This window comes from Plasmodium brasilianum, chromosome 8 (assembly GCF_023973825.1).
Source record: "Plasmodium brasilianum strain Bolivian I chromosome 8, whole genome shotgun sequence".
In the NCBI taxonomy this organism is placed as follows: domain Eukaryota; phylum Apicomplexa; class Aconoidasida; order Haemosporida; family Plasmodiidae; genus Plasmodium; species Plasmodium brasilianum.
In genome coordinates, this window is record NC_090121.1 from 264,628 (window position 1) to 290,920 (window position 26,293).

A 26,293-nucleotide genomic window follows, 5' to 3' on the forward strand; every position below is an offset into this window, starting at 1 on the left:
AAACAAAAACAAAATAAAATAAAATAATAAAACAATTAGGAATGCTCGGTAACCATATTCTTAAAAAAATGAATTGTGCGCGAGATCTACAAGGTTCGAACATGAAACATTTTAAGGAGTACACATTTTTAGTATCTGTTGACTTATCAGACGGTATAATAATCAACGATGTGACAAGTTATAACCCTTAAGAATTTAAAATTTTGTTACCTCTATTATTTTTGGAGTATATATCATTTTCACCAAACTCAGGATGCACTATATAATTTTAATAAAATGGTCAAAAAAAAAAAAAAAAAAAAAAGAAAATTAATCATTACTATAAAATTACTATAAATATTTGTATTATTAATTTTGAACTCAAACTATTTAAAATACATTCCACAACTTTATATTTTTTTATTTTATCCTTACGTATATGCTACCTATTTTTATTAATTTCATTTTAGGACTGTAATGCATTAAATTATTATTTTTGGTTTAATGAAGAAAAAAGATAAAATATATACTCTTATAAGAATACTATAAAACTCATTGCGTGCGTAGTATTGTTTTTTCTTATGAACAATATACGTATATATATACAATATATATCCACATACAATCACGTATACATACGTGCACACACACTCATTGTAAAAATAGATATACCCATAAACATACTATTTAAGAACATAAAAATTTCGTTTTTCATTAATAATGCAGAATACTTAACAGTGATATAATCTATAAAAAATAAATTTTATAGTCTTATATATCTTGCAACCCTTTACAACTACTAGCTACCTCTAAATATTAACAAAGGAATTTTTTTTTTTAAATTAATATATTTTTTTTCTATTTTATATCATAATAATAAGACACATTATATATATATATATTTATATTTACACATATTACCTATTAATAGGTGTATTATGTATTTTTCCTTGCAATTAAAAGTATCATAACATTTATTGTTATTTTTTTTATATTTATTATTTTAAAATTAAATCTTTATAATTTTAGAGAATTATGTAGTTTTTGTTTTAATTTAAATTTTCAAAAAAAAAAAAAAAAAAAATTCTAATAAGAGCAATAGTAAAGTTACAGTAATAATAATGACATCGCTATTATAAAAATTTTGCTATATATAATAATAATTTATTTAAAAAAAAAAAAAATGAAAATGTTCATTATGTTCAATGCTCCTTTTTAATAAATTATATATACCTCTATCTACAACTAAATATAATTATTTTTCTTATATTTTTTTAATAATAAGAAAAATACTTCGTAAATATATTAAGAATCTGTTATAATAACTTCTACTTCAACTACTGGGTCTATATTGATGGATGTCATTTGTGTAACAACTTCACATTGAGAATATAAATCAATAAGCCTCTTATAAATTCTTAATTCAAATCTATCCCAAGTATTGGTACCTTCTCCACATGGTGATTTTCTTGTTGTTAACCTTAAAGTTTTAACTGGTAATCTCACGGGTCCCGATACATTTAAATTTTTTTCCTTTGCTCCTTTCATAATGTCACTGCAAACTGTTGTGCAAAAAATGTATATAAATATCTGTGCATATATATATATATTTATATGTAATACATATAAATTACTACGAATTAGATATTTAATGTAATTTTGTTTAATTCCAATATATTATGTTAAAAATTGCTATGAATTCTCACATAACCTATTACAAACACATGCAACAGTAATAAATTTATGTACCCACATATGTATATATATATATATATGTATTTTTCGTTCAACAAAATGGATAACGTCATAACATCAAGTACGGTAACAGGTTTAAAAACTCCTTTCGTTTCAATAAAAACAGTAAAATACTCTCAACTCACATTCATCTATAATTTAAGTATACATCAAAGCTACACCTACATTCACTCGGTAAATATACATTTGACCGTTATAAAAAAAAACATTTTCTGGCATATAAATAACGCATAAATGTATTAACACATATATATATATATATATATATGTGCATATTATTTCCTTTGATAATTTACTATTTTATAAAATGCATATAACACAAACATTATTCATTTATGTTTGAAAATTTTATTCAAAAACATTACCTTTTTCTATAGCTCTCAAATTTTTTGAGGTTAAAGCTATACGAATACGACGAAGTCTAAACTTCTCGTTATCAATAGCTCCTTTCATTAATTTACTCATTTTGAGATAAACAATAAATTCGATATGTATTAAAATTGTTGTAAACAAAATTCAAAAAAAAAGTTTATTTTCCTTTTATACAATATTTTTTAAATTTTTTTATTGAAAATATAGTATTATATAATATGCATTCCTTTTATTTGCTTCCTTCGGAACATTTTAAAATTGGAAAAATTTTAATTGTTTTTAAAAGTTCATATAATTATTTTTTATATTTTTATTATATTTTTATATAAATAATTATAAAAATAATTGTAAAGTGAAATATGAAAAATTAATAATTAATTTTATATTTTATATAAAAAAAAAAAGGATGAGAAGTGTATAAAAAAGGAAAAAATAAGTTACTACATACGTACAGGTTCGCAGTGCTCAAACATTTCTTCTCAATAAATTATTTATATTACTTTTTTATTAATGTAACAAGCATTTAAGTATCATTTTTTTACATCATAATAAAAAGGCAATATAATACAAGTGCGTATATACATATGTATATATATATAACATGAATACTGTATATATATATGTACGGACCATTTCAACATTTACTGCATATTCAGAATATACAGTAAAATTATTAAATTTTCGAAGGTACTCACAAGTGTATTTAAACATTCCCGAACTTCTTCCCTTTTTAATGTATTTTTGTAGCTTTTAAATTATTGAATTTAATTTTTATTGAATAATTTAAAAAATTAAGCTAGTTTACTTATTTTTACTAAAATTTTATTTTTTAATTTGAAGAAAATGTTTATAAAAATCTACACCTACATCACCATACAACATTATATGATTAATAATGAATTCAAGTTATTAGAAGTGTATTATATAAAGTGCATAACATAAATAATAAAAAAGGCAAAAAATAATTTTATTGAATAGTTTGTAATTCATAATAAATACTTATGCAGTTCTACTTCATGAACACCTTTAAGTAATATACTGTAATTTAATGTGTTATAGATATGTACAACACAAAACATATATGTTTCAAATTAAGTATTGTATGGTGAGTACACCAACATTTACGAATATAATATTCTTCAGAAACGCTTGCATTACTTAGATACAATTTTTGTTTATACCTTTTTTTTTTTCTTATTTTTATTTATTAATATTATTACGTTATAATATAAATTAATACTGTAATAAAAAAAAGAAATAAATAACATTTTTCTCCCTTTTTTTTTTTTTTTTTTTCTTCTTTTTAAATGTCTCTTCAATATAGTTCATGTAATCACAAGGAACACAAATTTCATATATAAACCATTTAATTATTTAGCCTATTTATTTTATATTGGAATAAAACATTTTCTTATTATAGGAAGCAAAACATAAAATGTTTTCATTCGCTTTTTCTTTTTTTTTTTTTTGATTCTTTATATTTTACCAAAAATAATTAAAATTTAAAGATATGCTAATTCTATTGTTCGAAAAATGAATGAACTAAAGCCTTTTTAACGTAATATCCATATTCCAAAAAAAAAAAAATTCTCCCAAAAGTAACATACATATACACTTACACATTATATATTGTCAATATTTAAGGAGATTCTTTTAAAATTTATCTGTTTTTTTCCATTCTTTAAAATAGTAAAACGAAAGATTACCTATGTAATGTTCATTTTATATAACGATTAACAAAAATGTTTATTTTTATGAATTAAATGTATATAATTCATCTCTCTGAAAATGCAGTAAAGTCAAAAAGATAAAAGAATAAAAAAAAAAAAAAGGAAATTTTATGTGTGTTAAATATAGCTACTTAAAAAGAAAAAATAAAATAATTGTAATAACAATTTAGTTTCGCTATTTTTGTCATTTTTTTGAAATGTATAAAGAAATTAGAAAAAATGTATTGATACATATTTTTAAAAACTTTAAATTATTATTCACAATAAGGGAAATTTCTCTTAACATATTATATATATATGTAGATTTATTTCACCAAAAATTTTTTAATAATACAAATTTACTTGACAACTAATTATTAACATATTTTGTTATAGATTGTTATGAACCGTTACATATAAATTTTATTTTTTACAGCTATTTTTTTTGTGTGTGCTTTTTTTTTTTTTTTTTTTTTAATTTACAGCTATAATTGTTTTGTAGATTACGATTAACACAATGTTGTTTTTGTGTGTACGTTAAAAATCAATAGAAAAGTAATATGAAAAATGAAATTTACACTTAACATTATTTAATATTAAATATATAAACATTTTATTATATGTTTATCCATAATTTATGTGCAATAAATGACTACAAAATACTATAAATATGCACTTAGGTGAATAATTTAACCTTAACTGTTCATTATATATAAGCAAATACTGTGCCGATAAGCTATTTTTTTTTTTTTTTTTTTCTTTCTAAACAGTAAGATAACTAAATTATGTTTGTAGAAGAAAAAAAAAATAAAAATAAAAAATAATAATTTTAAATATTTGATGTGCAAAAATTAAATATAAACGTATAAATATGAAAATTTAATAGATGAATGTACACATAATATTAATTTTTCTTTTTCTATTCCATTTTTCCTTTTTTTTTGTTTTAACAATTTTAATTTGCGTTCAAAATTTTAACACAAAGGTTTTTTATTTGTTCTCTTTTAATTTTTACACTTCTCTAAATAATATTGCATTTTGTTTACTTGTTTGCCTGCTAGATCGTTTGTTAGTTTGGTTGTTTGTTTGTTTGTTTTTCTTGTTTGCTTATTTGTTTTTCCCACTTTTTTTTTTTTTTTTTGTTTATTTTTTCGTTTTTTTATTTTTATATTTAAATATAAAATTCCCCAGTCCTCACGACCATATTTTTACTATATTTGCAAAATAAACTTAAATTTTTTTGCGCTTCCTTTTTATAATATTAGTAATTTTTAAGTCATTCATTTTAAACCTAAATTTACGCTTTACTATAGATTATTATAATTCCTTTAAAATAAATAAAATGGAAGATTCAAATAAACTTTCGCCGATTTTTAAAAAATCTGATAGTATGGATGCAAAAGAGACATCTACAGTAGATAGAAAATGGGTTGCATTAACAGCCTACCAACCAGTTGATGTTGTTACAAAGACTGTTGAAGTTCCAATTATTAAAACGGTAGAAAAATTTGTCCCAAAAACTATTATACAAGAAAAAATTATCCATGTCCCAAAAAATGTTACACACGTTGTTGAGAAAATAGTGGAAGTCCCAGAAGTTAAATATATTGAGAAAATAGTTGAAGTTCCTCACATACATTACAAAAACAAATACGTTCCAAAAATTGAAGTAGTAGAAAAGATTGTTGAGCGCCAGAATATTATCGAAAAATGGCATGACAAAATTGTTGAGGTACCTCAAATCAAAGAAGTTGTTAGATTTAAAGAAATCGAAGATGCAGAGGAAGTTATAAAATATGTTCCAAGGAATTCTAAGCACATTAACTGGGAAGAAGAGTACAAAAAATACTCTCAAAGACAAAGTGTACAAAGATATAGTATGGATAATGGTTCTTATCAGAAAAAAATGAGTTTATATAATGATTATAATGAAAACGCATATACACAAAATGCATATAGTAGAAGTCTTGATTTTATGAAAAATCAATCAAGCTTAAATGAACAAAATAATTTAAGGAGTGAAGATTTTTCACAACTTAATTTATTAAATCAATATAGTTCAAGAGGTATTGGCAGTTTCGATCAACAACGAAGCATTCCTGCATCCAGTTTTGATGTACGCGGAAGTTTACAATTGAAAAGATTACCATCTGAGGAAGCTAAACCTGTTGGTTGTTGTACAACTGTTTGCAGGTAACTGCTCTCTTTCAAGGATGCCGTAAGATTTATTTTCGTGTATTTTCAACACTTACCAAATTAAATAATTAAGCAGAAACAAATGTGTGCATATATGCATGCATATGTATATATATACGCATGCACACGTATTTATAGTTGCATATAGACATATATTCCGCTTACCATATTTTTAACCATTTTGATTCACATGCATTTCATAAAATAAAACTTCAAACAAGAAATTAGAAAAAAAATTTTTTTTTTTATAAGGCATTAATAAATATAAATATACTAATGTTTTTTTTTTTTTTTCTTTTTTTTTTTTTATCATTTAAAAAAAGAGAACAGAAACAGACCAAAAAAAAAAAAAAAATTGCAAATTTTATTAACTACGTTGCAACAGCAATGAGATATGCAGAAAAACAAGACAACCATTTTATACCTTAAACGTTTTAAGCAAATATTTTAATTTATTTTCCCTTGTTATGTTACTTTTCTACAATTTACTTTTTTCAAGTGCTGTAAAAATAAAACGAGCAAAAGAGTTATGTCTCGTACGGATGTGTATATATGTATACGTGGGTGTATACATGCGTAATGCACATATGTATATAATTTAGTAGAAGTGTGTAAGCAAATCATAATATATGTTGTATTCTATAGAAAATATATGGATACATTAAATATTTTTTCTCCTTTTTTTTATTTTTTTATTTGCCATTTGTTTTCTCACGAAATGCAATTAATTTTAAAGAAAATTTCGATTATAATTAGATAATATTGTTATTTTTTCCGTCCAACACACATTTATGATTATTTATTATATATATTAATTTAATAAAAATTTTATTTTAAAACAACTATTATTTAGTTATTTTAGTTGAATATATTAATTTTGAATAAATTTAAATAAATCCTCTACATTTTAATTTTATTTAAACTATTATTTAAAATAAAGTTGGTTTTAAATAACAGTGCAATAATACATGGCCTCATGCACGCGCATATATATGAATATGTGTATATTTACGTGTATATTTATTCTTTCCAAATTAACATGAACACAAAAAGGCTTAATATGTAAAAAATGTAAAATACCCCCGAAATAACGTAAACGCTGCGTTTCATTCTATTAAATATTTTTTTTCTTTTATGTACTTAAAAATTTAAGTTACTATATGAATATGATATAATAAAATTACTAATAACTTATTAAATTTAAATACTGTTTTGGTTATAAAAAAAAAAAAAAAAAAAGAAAAAAAAAAAAATTTAATTATTTATTTTAAAAAGACTTAACATTTTTTTATACTATATTATGTATTATAAGACGAACAAATATTAATATATGTTGGTGTTTTATCAAGTCCTATATAGTGTATTTTTTTTTCCAAAAAGCTGTTCGCAGCTTTTAGGTCTGAAACCAAATCGTAAACATTCGTATGTTTTTCTAACTGTGTTATTAGGCTTAAATGGTCTCTCCAAGTATTTATTGCATTACATAAATCAATTATAGGGTTCAAAAAACTAGGAAATTTTTTTCTTATATCTTTTTCAAATTCATTAAAGTTATTTGACGAAGCATCTTCATAATCTACACAACAGTTATTTTCGTTTTCGTCTTTATCTATAGCATCATCATTGTTATTTTGATTACCTATATTTCTAGTATTCTCATTTTTATATCCAGTATTTTCATTTCTCTCATAATTGCTGCCATTCTTTTCAGCTCCCTTATTTTCACTACTGTCACCTTTATTATTACCTGAATTTTCCTCCAAATTATCATGCCTCCTTTTATTATTATCATCATTCGCATGATCATCTTCGTGTGGACTGTTAATACTGGCACTTCGATCATATGTACTGTTCTTGCTCTCACATGACGAGTCCATTAGTAATTTTTCATGCATAGTATATTCCTTACACTTTCTAGAATCATTTTTATCTACTTCATTCATTATATTTTCATCGCCCTTTCTAATAAAAATTTTCTTACTTTCTGGTTTATTCATTTCATCGTATGTTTTTATTTTATATACATTTTCATTACTCCATTCATTAAATACATCCCCATTTTGAATTTTCTTACTTTCACTCATTCCGTGTGGATTATTATTAATGTTTAATTTTTCTTCCTCTTTTGCATACCTTCCTTTTGTATTATCATTATTCATTTCTATGCTGTCATTACTCGCCTCAGCACTTCCAGTGCTATCATTACTCACGTCAACACTACCAATACTACCATTGCTATCATTGCTACCATTGCTATCATTGCTACCATTGCTACCATTGTTACCATTGCTATCATTGCTACCATTGCTACCATTGTTACCATTGCTCATTTCGCTACTACCTATTATTCCTTCACTACTACCATTGTTCACATTTGTGCTATCATAACTCACGTCTTTGCTATCGTTACTATTGTTTTCATTCAAATTAAAGGTCTTATTTGATGATGTCACACTGTCGCTTCGGGGTTGTACACGCTTACTAGATTTTTCCTTTTTCAAATCCTCAAAGTTAAATAATAAAAAGTATTTGGTTAAAACACCCATAAGATGATCTGTTACGAAAAAACCTGATATATTCGTGTCTAACGGATTGTATAAATTTTCTGGTAATATATGCATTAGATTCATATTACTTATAAGTACGTTAGCAACACATGCTTGTAGTAATTGTCTTAGAGTCTTCTTAATTATTTTTACTACAGCAAAAAATGCGCATAAATCAAAATCAATTAGTCCATCATATGTTTTACGTTGATCTACATTTGCACTGTATAAGGAATATATTCGAGATAATAAGAGGACACTCTTTTTATCTTGATCAGCTAAATGTTTGCTGTTCATAATTGATGCATATGCATTTTTTGGATATGATTTTCCATTTGGAGGTAACAAAGGTTCTGTTGTCAGAAATCCAAACTTCAGTAACTCAAATATAATTAAAATATTACTATCTATATTTTTATTTTTCACTTCTGATAATAAAAGACCAAATAAAGTAACACCACAATTTTTGGTGAAAATACCTAAATTTTCAAGAAACATATAATATACAAGACATAAAAAACTGTTAAAATTTTGATTATTCAGACTTAAAAGATTTTTATAATAATCATTATATTTCTTTATCATTTTATCAGGGCATATTTTGTTATCTCTGCTGTGTTCACTACGTTCTTCTTCTTCCTCCTCTCTAACTATTTCTACTTTGTCTTCATTAACTAAATTTGCACCCTTTTCTTCTCTTTCCTTTGTTCCTTCCTCTTCTCTTGCACTTCCTAAATTTCCCCAATTCGTATTTACACGTTCAGGTGATTTTCCCCTTGTGTCACTTAACTCGAACTTATCTTCACACAAGTACTCCTCCTTTTTGTAGACTAAGGATATACTTTTACTTTCAGAATACAAATGCCACCTTAAAATAAATTGTAAATCCACCTTACTAATATTTTGTCTCTTAATCTCTTCAATTACATTGTTTTTATTTATATTCCACAAAAATCCGTCCACTAAATCTATGTCAAGATATGTAAACTTGTTATTTCGATCAAATATGTTATTTATATAATATCCATAATCGAAAAATTTTATTTTTCTTTTATAAAAAAAAGGGTTCAGTTTTACTGAAATAAGACCTAGTATTCTACATCTATATTCTCTCAAATCAATTAGTGAATCCCGATATTCGAAGGAATCAATAATTGGGTGGGTATAATCAACCCATTCACCTAAGGCCAAAACGCATAAAATTTTTTTACTTAAAAGACCAACTGACATTAAGTAGTACACACAAGTAGGGAATCTAGTCCCTACTACTTTTATATAATCATGCGGCACCAACTTGCAGCCTACTTTTGATTTATTTTGCTGTTTCCTTTTCTTTATATTACATACGTTGTCCTCTTTAATACTGTTTAAATTTGAGTTTTCATTTATCTTGTCCTTTTCACTACATTTCTTACCATTAGTCATTAACCCTTCTGCATTTCTACTACCGGCATGCAAACGGTTCATATTATTCATATCATGGGTGTTTAAATTTTTTCCCGTGTTGCTACAATTTTCACTAACGTTTGCAGTCTCCTCATTTCCCCCCCCCCTCTTACATGTATCTTTGTCATCATCGTTTTTGTTTCCTCTAATTCTGTTGTCATCCTTTTCTTCATTTTTTTCCTGACCACATGTATAAACAACATCATTTGAATTACTATAGGTCAAACTTGCACATGTATTCTCTTTTTCTAAGTTAACTAATTTCAACTGTACATTACATTTATCAACGAGAGCACTTGAATTATGTGAGTCGTTTTGTGTTGTATTCTTTATTACATTTAAGTTGTCCCAACTCCCCTTAGCATATTTTTTGTTATTTTCACTTGGGTCTTTTTTACCCTTACCTTCATCATCGTTCTTTTCCTTAGTATTAGTATGATTATCATTTCTGCTAAGTTTATTGTAACTTCTGCTGTCATATTTGTTTCCTTCACTACAACGTTCATCAGGGGCATCATCATGGGAACCACAATTGTCACTGTCACTGTCACTGTCACTGTCACTGTCATTGTTATTGTTATTGTTATTGTTATTGTTATTGTTATTGTTATTATCATTATCATTATCATTAATATTGTCATTGTTATTGTCATTAATATTATCATTGTCATTGTTATTGTCATTGTCATTGTTATTGTCATTATCATTAATATTGTTATTGTCACTGTTATTGTCTTTGTCACTGTTATTGTCTTTGTCATTATCATCATAAGCACCTTCATCTTCAACATCGCTATGATCATCTCCATTTACCTCTATCTCTCCCTCTCCCTCTCTGTTTGTATTACTTAAAAACATGCACTCCCTTTGCAGAGGGTCAGTTAGCTGACCTTCATCATGCGACTCAAAGAGGTTTACCTCTCCACTGCTCAACAAAACTAGAGGAAATTTCAAAAGTGTTTTACATACACAATATCCTTCTACATGGTTATTTCTCAATTCCTCGTTAGGAAAATGCTGTAAATAACTTATTAATGGAGACTGTCTAATAAATTCTATGGATATGCCAAAATTAAATTCATTATTTCCATTATTAAAATGAGATAAATTTAAATAAGGAAAAGTTAAACAGTATTCTGTACCTGCTAATAAACATGCATCAGTAAACTGTTCTTTATTTATATTCCATACTTTTAGTAAATAATTTAAATCTACCCATTCGAAATAATTTTTTTTCCAAAAAATATTTAATATTACTTTTTCAACATTATGTAATAAAACTATTGTTGGTGGACCTAGAATTATATCAATTATATTTATTTCAAGAAAATAAGATAATTGTGATGTTGCTAAATATGGTGCATATATACATCTATATCCTTTACTTTTTAAATAATGAAATAATAAAAAGGTAAAATCAGAATTACATATATTAGCTACTTGAGAAAAAGTATTATATGATAAGTTTTTCTCATCATTTACATAATATATCCACCCTTGTTCCATATGTTGATGAAACTGCGCAGAGAATAATTTATGTGCTCTTGGAGTTATTCCATCAAAAACAAATATTAAATTTATATTTAACTTGTTAAAATATTCACACTGTTTATCTATTAAATGAAATATACAAGGAGATATACACCCAGAGGCATCACTCAAAATATCCTTTAAGTCACTTGCTGTTCTTAAAAAATACATAGCATCTATTCCCAAGGTTAAATTTCTTATACCATCTACTGAACTTTTCTTCAACAAGTTATTTTCCGCCAGGTATGTTTGCAATCGTCTGACTCTCATCTTTAAATTCAGTGTTGAAAAAAATATCTTTTTTTTTTTTTTCTTCTTTCCTTATTCCTACAATTTCTGTAAAGGTTAACCCACTTTACGTAAAAGCTGTCACTTATTGTAATTAATTTTAATTTATTTTAACTTGTTATAACTTAATCTATTTTAATTTATACCTTTTCCTTTTCTTTTTTGATATATATCACCTATTCTGGGATTATTACAAAGAGTCTGCACTTCTTAACTCAAAATATGGCACCCCTTCTACACACGAAATGTAATTTTGTAGCAAAAAAAAAAAAAAAATATAATAATAATAAATATGACGTATACTTTTTTTTCTTTCAATGCTACTACTTAAAAGTTAATGTAGAAGCATATATAAAAGCTAGAAAAAAAAAAAAAATTATTTCTACTTCACATTAAATATATTATCACATATATTGTGCAAGAAAAAAAGGAAAAAATGATAAAGCTTTATTATTTAAATTATGTAACTATATATTTTGAAATAGAATGTATCAATGTACAGCACGTAAAACTATACGGCGCATTCTCAGGCTCAAGTACTTGTGCCGTGCACCAGAACATGGTAAAAATGTGTACATGTGTATGTGTATATATACGTATTTACGTGGGCACGGGTATATGTATGTATCAGGATCAGCAATACCCTTATCTTTAATCCACCGGTATATATAGATATATATATATATATATATATACCTATCTAAGTATGAGGATGTTCAAATCAAATGTATTATTTACATAAACTAATTTAAACAATCATAACCTTAAAACAGATATATAATAGGAACTTATAAATTAGAAATAATAAAGTATTCCCAATTTTACTCCAAAATACTCTACTGAAGCATTTCCCCTTAAAAATTCTTTTTACTGATGTGTTTATACATATTAACACATTTCTTCCTTTTGTGGTATACACATAATATATATATGTATACAATACATGAGAATATATGTACATACATACAGACATACATGTATAAATACATATATATGAATACATACGTACATACGTACATACGTATAAATGCTTTCCGCCTGCTTATCTCATGCTACGGAACAATTTAACCTGTGGCATACAATATAACCATTCAACAGGGTAACAAAAAAAAAAGAGAAACAGAAAAGAAAAAAAAACAAAAAAATATATATATATATATATATGTATAAGTTTAAACGCAAATGCAAATGTGAGCTTCACCGAAAAACGGAGAAACATCAAATATAAACAGGTAAAAATAATGTTAAAAATTAACCATAAAATCCGAGTAAAATATCCTAGTAGCACTTAAAAAATAATGCGTAAAAATTAATTCATGTAAACTACGAAGTAAAATTACAGAAGTAAACGTAAAAATAGGCGCAGAAATGAAAGCAAATATAAACGCAACAGCAAATACAAGGGTAAACATAAAAATAAATACTAACCCTGTGATATATAAATATATATATATATATATGGAAAAATAAACACAAAAATAAGCATAAATACGTATAAGCTGGATGACGCTTATATTTTAATTAATCTTTTTAGTTTCACATTCATTTGTAGAAAGTTATGTACTCTTAAATAAATATGTACACATATATAAAAATGTTACTTCTATTTAAAATAAATCATATTTTTCTAAAATGTATTATATATATTTCTTTTTTTTCTTTGATATTTCATTTTTTATGTTTTTTTTTTTTTTAATTAAATTTTTTTGTTGTTTGTAATAAACACACACTCCACATGTATTTTTATAAAATGATAAAAAAAAAAAAAAAAAATTTAGTATTATTCTTATATACTATGTGGCTTTCGTGATGTCATATATAAAAAACATTTCAGTTCGAAAAGTAATACATATTACTCTTCGGTACTTTTAAAGAAACAACAATAAATAAAGGAAAAAAAAATAAATATAAGAGTAATAAGTAAACAAAAAAAGGAAAAAAGAAAACACTTAAGAAAATATACAAAGAAAAAACTACTGGATGTTATAATACTTGCTAAGAATAAAAAGAATAATAAAGAAAAATAAAAAAAACATAAAAAAATGAAACCAAAAGTACCTACTTAATACACTTAAGCACACGACACATAAATAATTTTCTTTTACTCATATGTTAGGTATCTAAAAAATAGGAATGTTAAAATAAAAATGAAAACATAAATATTTTCAAAAAACAACAATATAATGGCATTACAAACATTATTCACCTTTTTAACAACAAAAGTGCTGCAAAATTTTTTCGTAAAAAAAAAAAAAAAAGAAGTTTTTTAAATTATAGAATATATATTTCTCTTTGATTCAATGATAGTGCGAAAGGAGAATATTATCAAAATGTAAAAATTCAATTTGGAAAAGTAATGTTCAAAGGATATTTGTGTTTAGGCATTTTTGTATATCCATTCTAGAATTTTGTATCCATTTACATATTTTCGTGTTTATTTCAGTGTTCCTTATATTTTAAGTGCTATACATATATATATATATATATACATATGTATGTTTGAACTATTTTTCGTATTTTCAGTATTATGCATGTATGTGTGTATTCTTGTACGTATTCCTATATATATATATATATATGCGTATACTTGTAACGTACTTATGAGTGTACATACACGCAAAACATATTATTCAAATACACCATTTCTGCATCGGAAAGCAGGTCATTATTATACACATCATATAGAGTTAATTACATTTATCCTGTTCGAAATGAAAAATAAAAAAGAATATATTAAAGATTATTACATAAAAATAAACTTATAGATTTTTTTACTTTTACATGCTTGTATTTATCTTTTTTTTTTTTACACCATGCCATTTTGTATATTTCTTTTTAAATCCCATTTTGATAAGATTTTAAATATGCAATGGAAAAACAGGGCAGTGTAAGAGTTGTATATATTATATATATTCACATTGTTTTTTTTTATTTAATTGTATCATTATTTGCTAATTCTTGAAGTATAATACAGTTTAAGTAATGGCTGAATTATTCGACATTCGAAAAAAATATTTATAAGCCCATTTTAAAATTTTATATCCATTCTTTCTATCCTTCATTTTAAGCTCAAAGTTACCTTGTTATTTATCATTTATACTTTCATAGTTAACACATTCTTGTATGTATATGTTCATTTCAGAAGAATTATGTTAATTATTTTTTAATATTCCTAGAACATATATAAATGAGTATTTCATATTTTTTGAAAGTAACATCAAAAATTTTTTAAGAATAAAATCTATCGAACATAATGAACAGGGGAAAACTAAATAGAATAATATTGTACATATCACACACATTATTTATTTTTATAAGCAAAAGAACGTAAGCAAAAACCATTGCATTTTTGTTAATATAGTGTTTTTTCCATAAACCACTTCGTTATACATTTGAGAAATTTTAAAAGAACGTAATTTTAAATTCAGCAATAACTTTTTCTTTTCTTTTTTTTCTTACTTCCCCTATACATGAAATAAAAACCGTGGATTATGACATATGTACAGTAAATAAAAAAAATTTATATTATAAAAGAAAAAGTAAAGTGTTTAACATGCTGAATGTTCCTTTATATATGTAATGTGTACAATAATGATGCTTTAAAATTAGAGGGCAGTTCATTTGAATTTTAAAAAAATAATAACATTATGTAAATATGCAAAAAGTATGTGCCACCTTGGATAGGTAAAATGCATGCTCAAAAAAATGGAAAGGTAAATTAATTTATCGAAGGGGTTCTTATGAGACCATTTTGGAAATTAAAAAAAAAATATTCACATGTACACACATATACATGTATATACGCACACAAGCATAAACACGTACATACATTCATACGTATAAATATATATTTACAATCCTGCTTATATTCATATATAAGCACTATTTTCGTGGCAAAAAATATTCAGCGCTTAAATAAAGGTAATACCCCTGTGTAACTCCCAACTTCCGTCAGAAATGCTCAGCGAATTCATCCTTGATATTTAGTAGCATAGGGTCATCAAAGAACCTATTAATTGTTACATCCTCAGTTAATCCTTTCCTTCTTCTCGTTTTTAACAAAAATTCTCGAGCTAAGTGTTGAATAGGAGCAGGTTCCAATGGCCTTAGTATAATTGACCTGTCTAAGGGATCCCCTGGGACAATATGCCAATGATCAAACATACTTAGGCAAAATGCTTGACCACTAGTATGAGTCCTTAAATCTGTTTCAAAGCCAAAAGATTCTATGGCAGGTATGTATGCATGAACCATATATAAAGGGGTACCCACTTTTGGAAAGTCTTTTAATACATGTCCTCTTCTTCTTGATAATACATTATAAACAGAAGAAACTGAATCACCTGAACATATAATTTCAGTAAATAAAATAGGTTCTAATAATCTTGGTGTAGCTAACAAAAAGGACGAATATATTGCTCTTCTAGTAGTAGGTATAATTTGTCCTGCCCCTCTATTAATTGGATCATTATCTATATCTGCACTTAATATTTTTACCTTCACATTTTTCATACCTTCTTCAATTAATGGACCTTCTTTAGTAGCCCAACAGAAACCTTGAATTATATTATCCTTAACAGAATATAAATTTTCCTTATTCGTTTCTTTATATAAAGAGTAATCTAATAATATATTCGGGCTATTATTTTCTGGTCCAAAAGCCCAAATTGATCTTATAGATAAGATGTCCCAGTTATGTTTATCCGTTAATAACGAAATGACGTTCTTATCTATATCATAATTTAGTGTACTCTTTCTCTTTTCTGCATCTACATCATTTGTAGTTTCCTTCTTTGGAAGATCCTCCTCAGTCTCTTCTGTGTCTATCATCTCTTCGTCGTTCATTTGTTCTTCTTTCTCTTTACCTTTTCCACTAGAATATGATTCATCTGATAACATCTCCCCATTTTTTTTCTCTCCTTTTCCTGTATCCTTATTCATACCATTTTCATGCAGCAAGTTATCAACTGTGTGTAAATACTCATCTATATTTACATTTTGATTCTTATTTAAATGAACAAGACCTTGAACTATATCATCCATTAACTCTTTTTGTATTGGCTCAGATATCATATAAATTTTATTTTTTTTATTTGGTGTCTCAGCAAAACAATTAAGAGCTGATGTTTCAATTATGGTTTCACTGAATTGTACAACAGGATCAGAAATCTTAATTTCTAGATCACCATACAACTTTCTTAAGTCATGCAAAATGCAATCTAGATATAATTCTCCTGTCCCTAAAATTATATGTTCCCCTGACTCTTCTACTTTAGTACTAGATAGGGGGTATGATTTATCAATTTTTCTCAACCCATCTAACATTTTAGGTAATTCAGATGGGTTAATAGGTTCACATGCAACTTTAAACACAGAATTAGCACAATTGACATATCTAAATTTTCTATGCAAGGGGTAGAATATTTCGGCCTCTTCATCCTCATCATCAATAAGAATAGACTTATTTACACTCTTCACTATACTATTGTTTGAAATATCTGTGCTTACTCCTTTCAAAATAGTGTTAACAGACTTTTTCTTTTTCTTTTTTACATTCGTTATTGTGCATGTTTTATTTATACATATATCAATACCTCCTATTAAAACAAAATTTCCTGCTGGTACTTCATCTACTTCTACTCTATATCTTCCTTCATAAACCCAAAGATGTGTTACAACTCGGGTTATCATATCTTCATCATCACTTAAACTATACCCTTCTCCTAATATACACACTGTTTGCCCTTTTCTTATAGTTCCACACATTACTCTACCAAATAGATCAAGCATCAAACATTCTGGTCTGTGATAATTTTTTATAATATATACCATTAAATTATCTGTTTTGTCTCCTTTTAGACATCTCATCATGTCATAACATATTTTTGTTTTTAATGAACCTGAGTATATTTGCATAATTTTATTCTTGGCATTTTCTAGAGGAGATGGACAGTTATCTATTATTACATCTACAAAAGCTGTAGTGTCTTCAAATATCATACCATTAATTTTTTTTAACAAATATCTATTGTTAAATAGATAATCATTTTTTTTTAAAGAAATATTAAAATTTTTTAAAAAAGGAATTAAAAATTCTTTTTCTTCTGAGCATACATAACCAAAAATTTTATAAATTGGATTAAGTATAAATTCAACAAAAGATCGTTTCTGATTTGCATACAAAGGTGATGAAGCAAATGTAAATTCCTCCTCATTAAAATATATATCTCCCCATAAATATTGCGAAAATTCATCTATGTCTATATGATATGCATTATATAAATTACAATAAATTTTACTAAAAGATTTTAAGGTAAAAAATATACCATATATACTTGAGCTAAATAATACATTATTTTTTAATGGAGATAATAAGAACTCTTTTTTTTCTTTACTACTCTTATTTAATAATTCACATATAGATTCCACTTTTATATTTATTTCTTCAATAGTATAATTTATTTTGTGGTATGCATCATTAGGTGGTAAACGTAAGTCCATAATTAATTTATCTATGCAGTTTATTATTAAAATTATTTTCACATTCTCATAAATACAAGTTTTTATTATATTTTCTGTTACATACATACAACCATCAATGACATCCACTACTAAACAACAACATTCGCAAATATTCAACGAGCAAAGAAATTCGTCAAAAAAATTTACATGTCCCGGAGTATCTATTATGTTAAATATGTACGATTTATATTTTAAATTATCTTTTTTTTTATTTAATAATACGTTACTAGGTATATTTTCATATATTCTATTTTGAAAAATTAAAGATATTGGAATAGCTTTAATAGATAATCCTCTAGCTTGTTCATCTAATCTTGTATCTGTGTAACTTGTTATGTAATCAATTTTTTTACTGTTATATGGTGTAATCATATCAGTTTCCTTCACATTTCGTTTTCTTATAATACCTTCCATTTCAGTATGTAAATTAAAAAAACTAACAGTGCTACTATTCTTATTATTACTACTAATATTGCTACATATCCTAGTTTTATTCTTTTTATCTCTCGTATATTCAATTAATCTATCTACTATTGTCGTCTTACCATGATGGAAATGACCAGCTATACAAATATTTCTTATAAATTGTGTGTGTGGCATCAATTCAGACAAAAATTTAAAACTGAATGTATTATTAGGCAAACTTGTCTCAACCAAATCAAAGTTCTTTCTATTTGCTTCAACATCTAACTTCTTTATAAAGCTTATTCTCTCTACATTTGCATTTATTTTATTAATCGTTGCTTCTTCAATATCTTGGGCATCTTCTTCTTCTACAAACACTTCCACACCATCATATACCTTTTGTAATTCGTCTATATTTGCACTAAATGCTCCGTTATTTCCTTTCTCTTTCAATTCTTCCTCCTCTTCCTCGTCTGTGTATTTTCCCCCGTTATCTACTTTGTCATCATCATCCTCGTCGACATCCTCATCGTTATCCTCATCGTCACCCTCATCGTCATCTCCCTTTCGTCCATATTCATCATTTACGTCCTCCTCTTCATCGTCTTGGTCATCCTCTGAGTAGTCCTCATCACTGTCAATATTTCCCCCTATGTAATTTCCGAACTCGTCATACAGATTATTTTTTGATTCCATAAGAACAATCCCTCTCTTTTGTTTTATCAATATAAAGTGGGATATAATTCTTCACAAAATCGGACACCATAAAATGGTCTCCTATATGGTATATTTTCGTAAGTTTTTCTTATTTTTTCTAAGCAACTTAAATATTTTACGTTAACAAAAAAAAAAAAAAAAAAAAGGGTAATTTCGTTTCTCAGTGGGGTTTGTAATGCTCAACAAATTTTTACATTCGCCTTGCAACAAACCTCAGCATTGTTCGATCGTTCCCTCTATATTACAGTTTTCCATGTATTATCTATGTACCGTTACGCGTGAATATATGCGTACAGATAGGTGTTAACATCTATATATTAATGCATATGTACATGTATATACATATATATATATATATGGATATATACAAATACATACATATATACATTTATACGTACTAATATACAAACATATAAATCAGTTTCAGTTTATTTTATCCCCTTCTTTTTCAACATAGTTCCATTATTTTATGGATAGATCGTTCTCCCCAGTTAATTTTTATTTGCTGCTCTATGTTTTCCTTATTTTTCTATATCTGTTCGATAATATTTTGGGCTATTTTTACAAATAGAATTGATACATTTTAAAAATCTCTTTTTCAATTTTGCCTTAACTCAAATTTTTTTTCCAAATGTGGGTAAAATAATTTGGATCAATTCGGATTAATTCATTTTAACTTAGTTTAAATCAGTATAATTCGGTTCATTTTAATTTAAATTACTTAAATTAAAATGAATTTTTTTTTTTTTTTTTTTTTTTTTACTGTTGTAAAATACGATTATTTCAAAATGTTAATTTATGGAGAACTTCAATTTAAAGAGATTGAAACTTTTTGCTGTTTTTTCTTTATTTTAGCCTATTTATTATATAATATATGTACACTTGTCGCTCTACCCCTCCGTATAATCTTTATTTCCCCTTATTCTTTCATACAAAGGTATATATATATATACATACTGCAGTACGTACGTACTTACGTTCCTATCACGTTAAGCGGAACGTTAAAATTTTTGAGGAACAAAAGTAAACCGCATGTTCTTACGCTTAGCGACTTAAAAAAAAAAATATTTAAAAATTTTTTTTTTAATTTTTTTTATAACTCCTGTTTTTCAAAGAGTATGTTTTTACAAAAAAGGTTTCTAATAAATATATACTAAGAACATCAAAAGAAAAGAAATAAACAGAAAAAATTATGACCAGTTCTTCCTTATATGTAATATATTATGATATCTCTGGAAATGTTTTCAAATTTCTCATAAGAGTATTTTTCATTTTCTATATATCTTCCCATGTTCAAATATGCCCATTTGTGTAAACGTAGAAATCTAACAAAACTGATAAGCCTCATTAAATATTGTTAAGAATGTAAGAATAACAATATGCATATGTCATCTATGTCCCAACGATTGACTATACATTTTCCGTATAACTGTTTGTGAACTTCAATGTTGGATAATTTCCTATTACATCAGTAATAGTTCTTATAAGCACATGAGCATGTACCTACGTATATGTGTGCATATACATACATACATACATATATAAATATATATATATGCGATTGCGTTTGATGATCTGCAAAAAGGAGAAATTATTAATCGTCAGAGAATTACTAGTTCCGTTTAAATGGTGTTGAAAAACTCCTTAATTTCCCCACTGGTTACTATGAAACGAAATTTGCTAAATAAAAAAAAAAAAAAAATTTAATCAATATGAGGTGTCTATAAAAATATGATAAACGATTTTTTCAACTTATAAAATTCCAGCTTTTATTTTATTCTGTATTTATTTCTGTTTTCTTATTTTCCGTCTTATGTAGAAAGTTCAAAATTCGAAAGGGCTTTTGCCGTATCCATTTTTCTAGCTTAATGGCAATTCATGTCAAATGAATAATTTTAAATGCACCATATTACAAACAATACTATGCTGCTATGCTGCTGGGATGTATATATACTCACATAAGCATACATATAACTTCGTATAAATAGGCTTATGCATAAGAAAATATTTTTATAGCACTAAAAGTAGTATTTTCTAAAAAAAGAAGAGCAATAATTCCGCTCTAAATACATTTATGCAAAATGATTAACGAAAAACATATGGCCTTAAAAAAGAAAGAGAGAAGAAAAAAAAAGAAAAAACTAGAAAACAAATTATATGTTTTTTCCAGACAAATAGCAGGCAAGATAACAAGACTATGCGTGCTAATTAACAGGTCACAAAAAAAATAAAAATAAATGGAAGAAGCAAAATATAGACAAAGCAACAATAACAATAAATATAAAAATAAATGTAAATATAACAATGTTAATGAGATAACTAAGAAATAAGGAGAAATTTTTAAAGGAAAAGAAAAAAAAAAAATAAAAAAAAAAATAATCATGCAAGCCATCTAACAGAATACGAGATATACCAAATCATTTTAAACCTTTTTATCGTTTTTACTGCAAAAAAAAATAAAGATATTGTATATACATATATATACACATATACGTATATATGTATACGTATATGTCTATATTTATATACTCGTGGCGCATTCAAAATGATTCCAAGTAATGATAGTGCACTCATCAACATAAAGAAGATGAGGAACGACTTTGTAAGAAGCATTGTGAAAGATGAAGAATACAAAAAAAAAGATGACAAAAAAAAAGAAATAGTAAAATCTTGCAAAAGTTATAAAGATTTCTGCAATATTGTAAGTTGTGTAAGTATGAAACCGGTTAGAAAATATGAAGAAAAGGTTACATACGAAGATTATGTAAACTTTAACTTTTCTTCACATAATTCTAAAATAGAAAGCACCAAAAAAAAAAATAGAAAAAACTATAATTTTTTCGTAAGTAGACAGTTCAAACTTAATAACCAAATGGACGAATTTTCTCCTTTGAATTATGAAAGATACAAAACCCGCAGGGAAATAGAGCAGTTTCTGTACAATACGCAACCTTCTCCATGCATATCTACATATACATATATACATATGTTTATTTTTTACTATTTTCCTCGATCTTATATGTGCTCATATACGCATACACTGCACGGTATTCCTTTCCCGTTCCTTCCCTTTGACTTCTGACAACATATGTTTCCTATTCCAAACATGTTTGTTTTTTAATATTCATTTTTAAGAAGCCGATTTTTTTCAAACGTTCCCATCTCTTTTTCCATAATATTTTAGATATATCCTGAACGACCATAAAGATAATTATGATAAATTCATAAAGGACCATTATAATTGTGATGATATGAAGGATATCATAAGTTTCATTAAAAATAAATGGGAACTACTGTTCGATAGTGATCCAGCACTGGCAGGAGATGATCGAGCAGAAAACCATGAAACAAGAGAGGAAAACAACCAACTAAACGATGAAAATTGTCAAGCAAACAGTGAAGAGCAAAATTTCAAAATATTAAATTTGGTCAACTTTCTCTTTTGGCTTTGTAAGCGCTGGTGCTGCCAAAATTTCTCAGCGTACTTTACACAAGACGAATTAGCTGATATCAACGCAAATGTTCATACTATAACTCAAAGATTAGAAAATGTAAATTGTGTCAACAACTATAAGGATAATAAAATAATTGAGATGATCAATTATATCAAAAAAAACAATTTCTAAATAAGAAAAAAAAAAAACAAAAAAAACGAAAAAAATTGGCACACAACACATGTTGCATTTCACATAATCTAATTAATGAAAAGTATTACAATATTAATCACACCCTATATAATGTTATATCACCAATTTTTTTTTTTTTTTTTTGGTTTCAATTATAAATAACGGACGAGTGTAAATAATTTACCCCACACTTCTAAAATTTAATTAATGACCTTATATATAAAATCAGCACGATTAACTTTATCTTAATGATTTTTAAAAGTTTGTTTAAAAGATTTTACTTACACGATATACATTTAAAAATATATATTTAATAATACTGCGTTTTTCCATGCATTTTTTATATTAATATAAGTTTATTGTGCGTATTTTTATTTTTTTTTTTTTATTTTAATCTTTCTCAATACGTGATAAAAAAAAAAAAAAAAAATTATATATATATATATATATATACATAGGAAGAAAAAAAAAAAAAGGAACAGGTACTCTTACGCATAGCCAAAATTTTCTAAAACTTTTCGTTGTTCTGGATTAATTAAATTTAATGCCTCAGTTTTTAATTCTTTTTTTTCATTCAACTTTTTAACTTCCTTTTTATAATAATTTTTCGTAACTTTTTTCCTTAGCTTTTCATTTTTTTTAACAAGTTCATCATAATTCCAACCAACTCTTGAACTCAGAGTGCCAAGTCTACAATATCTTCTATTCTTTTTCAATCTGAATGCTCGTAAGGCACTGGGTAAAACATATTTCTTTTTTTTATCATATGGATATGGCATACCAAGGAATACCTTTAATTTCTTCAAAGCAATTTTTCCTTTATACGTTTTGTGTGGTAACATACCTCTAACACATCTCCACAAAATCTTTGATGGTTCTCTCAAATGGAATGGTCCCTTTTTCGGGTTTGTGTTCGTTCTTAGTCTTAAAAATTCCTGATACTTAAGTCTATTCCTGTATAAACTACCTGATATGTTAATATCTTCACACCTAACCGCAACTATTCGCTGACCATTCAATAATTCCTTTGCTATTATGGACGCGAGTCTACCTAACATATGTCCCTTACAGTCAATTACGTAAACCTGCGATGAGAGCAAATTAGATTGTAATGATTTTCAATAATTACACAAAAATGTAATCACTTCGGTGCACTTAATCGCAACAAATAGAGAGACATATCACATATTTACCTAGGACTGGGCCTCACAAACATGGAATAAATGTGTATATGTGAATACATATAAATAAATATACATATATATATATATACGTGTATAAATATATGTATGTATATGCATGCATAAAGGCTGCTCCTCGCCCATACATAATTCCCTTCAAGAATAAACTTTCATTACCATAAATTGCTCACAACTCATCCATACGTAACATATGTACAAACAAACACACAAATGCGTATACATACACATATATATATATATATATATATGTAAAAATATTCAAACATACATACATATACATACATATACATACATACATATATACATATATACATACATATATACATACATATATACATACATATATACATACATATATACATACATACAAACATATATACGTATGTACATATACTTCCATGAAATATTCAGTTTAATCGTTTACCTTCTTATACATTTTCTACACAAACACCAAGGTAAAAATAATTTAACTAAAGAAATTTATAAAAAAATGCTTTTAAAACAAAGAAACTCTAACCCGGGTTCTGTTTTTCTCTAAAATGTAATAATTTAGCATACCAAAAAAAAAAAATAAAAATAAATAAATAAATTAAAATTTAAAAAAAATTTGTACTACTACATTATTTATTTAAATACGACTGTTATTTTCCTGAGATAAAGCAGTAAAGAAAAATAAAATAAACTTATTGTGTAGATAATAAAAATGTATATATATATATATATATATATATATATATATATATATATATATATATATGTATATATGTATAAACACGTTAATAAACGTATTGTAAATTCCTAACAAAACTGTAAAAATGATACTTCGTGTTATCCACGAAATTTGAATTGTTAACGGTAATTTTTTATGCTATTATGTACAGCACTACTGGAAGGCTTTGCGCGTAAGGAATAGTGAAAAAAAAATATTGCATATATAAAAATATAAGTATTATATATACTACATAAGCCTGTACGCATATATATAATACATATATCATATATAATTCGTTTGCGTATACCTTGACTCCTCTTATCTAAAATAGAGAGCCCAAACGAAAATGATTGCTATACTAATTCAACGGTAGCTTAACAGCAGAGCGGTTATAAAAAATGATTGTTCAAAAAATAAATTACAAACTTTGCTAAAATGATTTTTAAGGCATTCATCTGCATCTTATGTATGAATTAATAATATCCATCTTTTTTTCCAATATTTATGAACACCTTTTTATTTCGAATATTTAGTTTAACACCCTCTTGTATGGAAATGAACAAATGTACTACAAAATTGCACATAAAAGGAAAACGTACTTTTTATTTTTAAAACATATATATATATGTATATATATATTTGTTTATTATTTTTTTTACCCTTTTAAAATTAGAACGAGAAATAAAAGAAAAAAGAAAGGCTTAATTTTTTTATATAACATTTTTATTCCTTACATTGTTATTGATTATAAATATATTAATACAGTAAATGAAACAATGCTGGCTATCACCACTTAGCTCTCTTAAAATTGTTCTTCATCGCTAAAAAAAAATTGTCAAAAAGAGCTCATAACAGCACAGCACAAAGTAGGTAACTGTGCATGAATATACCTACATATTCATATGCATATTCGTAAATGTATTAAAATTCATATTTATATTCATGTATATATATTTATATGTATGCTTACGTAGTTCTCCCCGTTTTGGGAAAATATAACTTTTTCAATTATTTATATAAAATATACATTTTCGTCAAATTATCGTTAAATTATCGTCAAATTATCGTTAAATTATCGTTAAATTATCGTTAAATTATCGTTAAATTATCGTTAAATTATCGTTAAATTATCGTTAAATTATCGTTAAATTATCGTCAAATTATCGTCAAGTTATCGTCAAGTTATCGTCAAGTTATCGTCAAATTATCGTCAAATTATCGTCAAGTTATCGTCAAATTATCGTCAAATTATCGTCAAATTATCGCCAAATTATCGTCAAGTTATCGT

At 25.7% G+C, this 26,293-nt stretch overlaps 6 protein-coding genes across 6 annotated transcripts; 2 read left to right on the forward strand and 4 right to left on the reverse strand.

Annotated features, from left to right (window-relative positions):
• Positions 1-1,284: 1,284 nt before the first annotated feature.
• On the reverse strand, positions 1,285-2,199 carry MKS88_002240 (40S ribosomal protein S20e; the record flags this gene model as incomplete). Its single annotated transcript, XM_067215236.1, has 2 exons — positions 1,285-1,541; positions 2,100-2,199. 2 exons carry the CDS (start codon positions 2,197-2,199, stop codon positions 1,285-1,287), a joined length of 357 nt encoding a protein of 118 aa, XP_067073681.1.
• Positions 2,200-5,157: 2,958 nt separating this feature from the next.
• Positions 5,158-6,012, forward strand: MKS88_002241 (inner membrane complex protein 1c; the record flags this gene model as incomplete). The annotated part of the gene is made up of 1 exon (XM_067215237.1): positions 5,158-6,012. One exon carries the CDS (start codon positions 5,158-5,160, stop codon positions 6,010-6,012), a length of 855 nt encoding a protein of 284 aa, XP_067073682.1.
• A 1,297-nt stretch (positions 6,013-7,309) lies between these two features.
• Positions 7,310-11,803, reverse strand: MKS88_002242 (MKT1 domain-containing protein; the record flags this gene model as incomplete). Its single annotated transcript, XM_067215238.1, has 1 exon — positions 7,310-11,803. The coding sequence occupies one exon, from the start codon at positions 11,801-11,803 to the stop codon at positions 7,310-7,312; it is 4,494 nt and encodes a 1,497-aa protein (XP_067073683.1).
• A 3,969-nt stretch (positions 11,804-15,772) lies between these two features.
• On the reverse strand, positions 15,773-19,444 carry MKS88_002243 (U5 small nuclear ribonucleoprotein component; the record flags this gene model as incomplete). Its single annotated transcript, XM_067215239.1, has 1 exon — positions 15,773-19,444. One exon carries the CDS (start codon positions 19,442-19,444, stop codon positions 15,773-15,775), a length of 3,672 nt encoding a protein of 1,223 aa, XP_067073684.1.
• A 2,566-nt stretch (positions 19,445-22,010) lies between these two features.
• MKS88_002244 (dynein attachment factor-domain containing protein) lies at positions 22,011-23,091 on the forward strand (the record flags this gene model as incomplete). Its single annotated transcript, XM_067215240.1, has 2 exons — positions 22,011-22,402; positions 22,650-23,091. The coding sequence occupies 2 exons, from the start codon at positions 22,011-22,013 to the stop codon at positions 23,089-23,091; spliced, it is 834 nt and encodes a 277-aa protein (XP_067073685.1).
• Positions 23,092-23,579: 488 nt separating this feature from the next.
• Positions 23,580-24,729, reverse strand: MKS88_002245 (60S ribosomal protein L13; the record flags this gene model as incomplete). Its single annotated transcript, XM_067215241.1, has 2 exons — positions 23,580-24,176; positions 24,718-24,729. The coding sequence occupies 2 exons, from the start codon at positions 24,727-24,729 to the stop codon at positions 23,580-23,582; spliced, it is 609 nt and encodes a 202-aa protein (XP_067073686.1).
• Between the last annotated feature and the right edge of the window lie 1,564 nt (positions 24,730-26,293).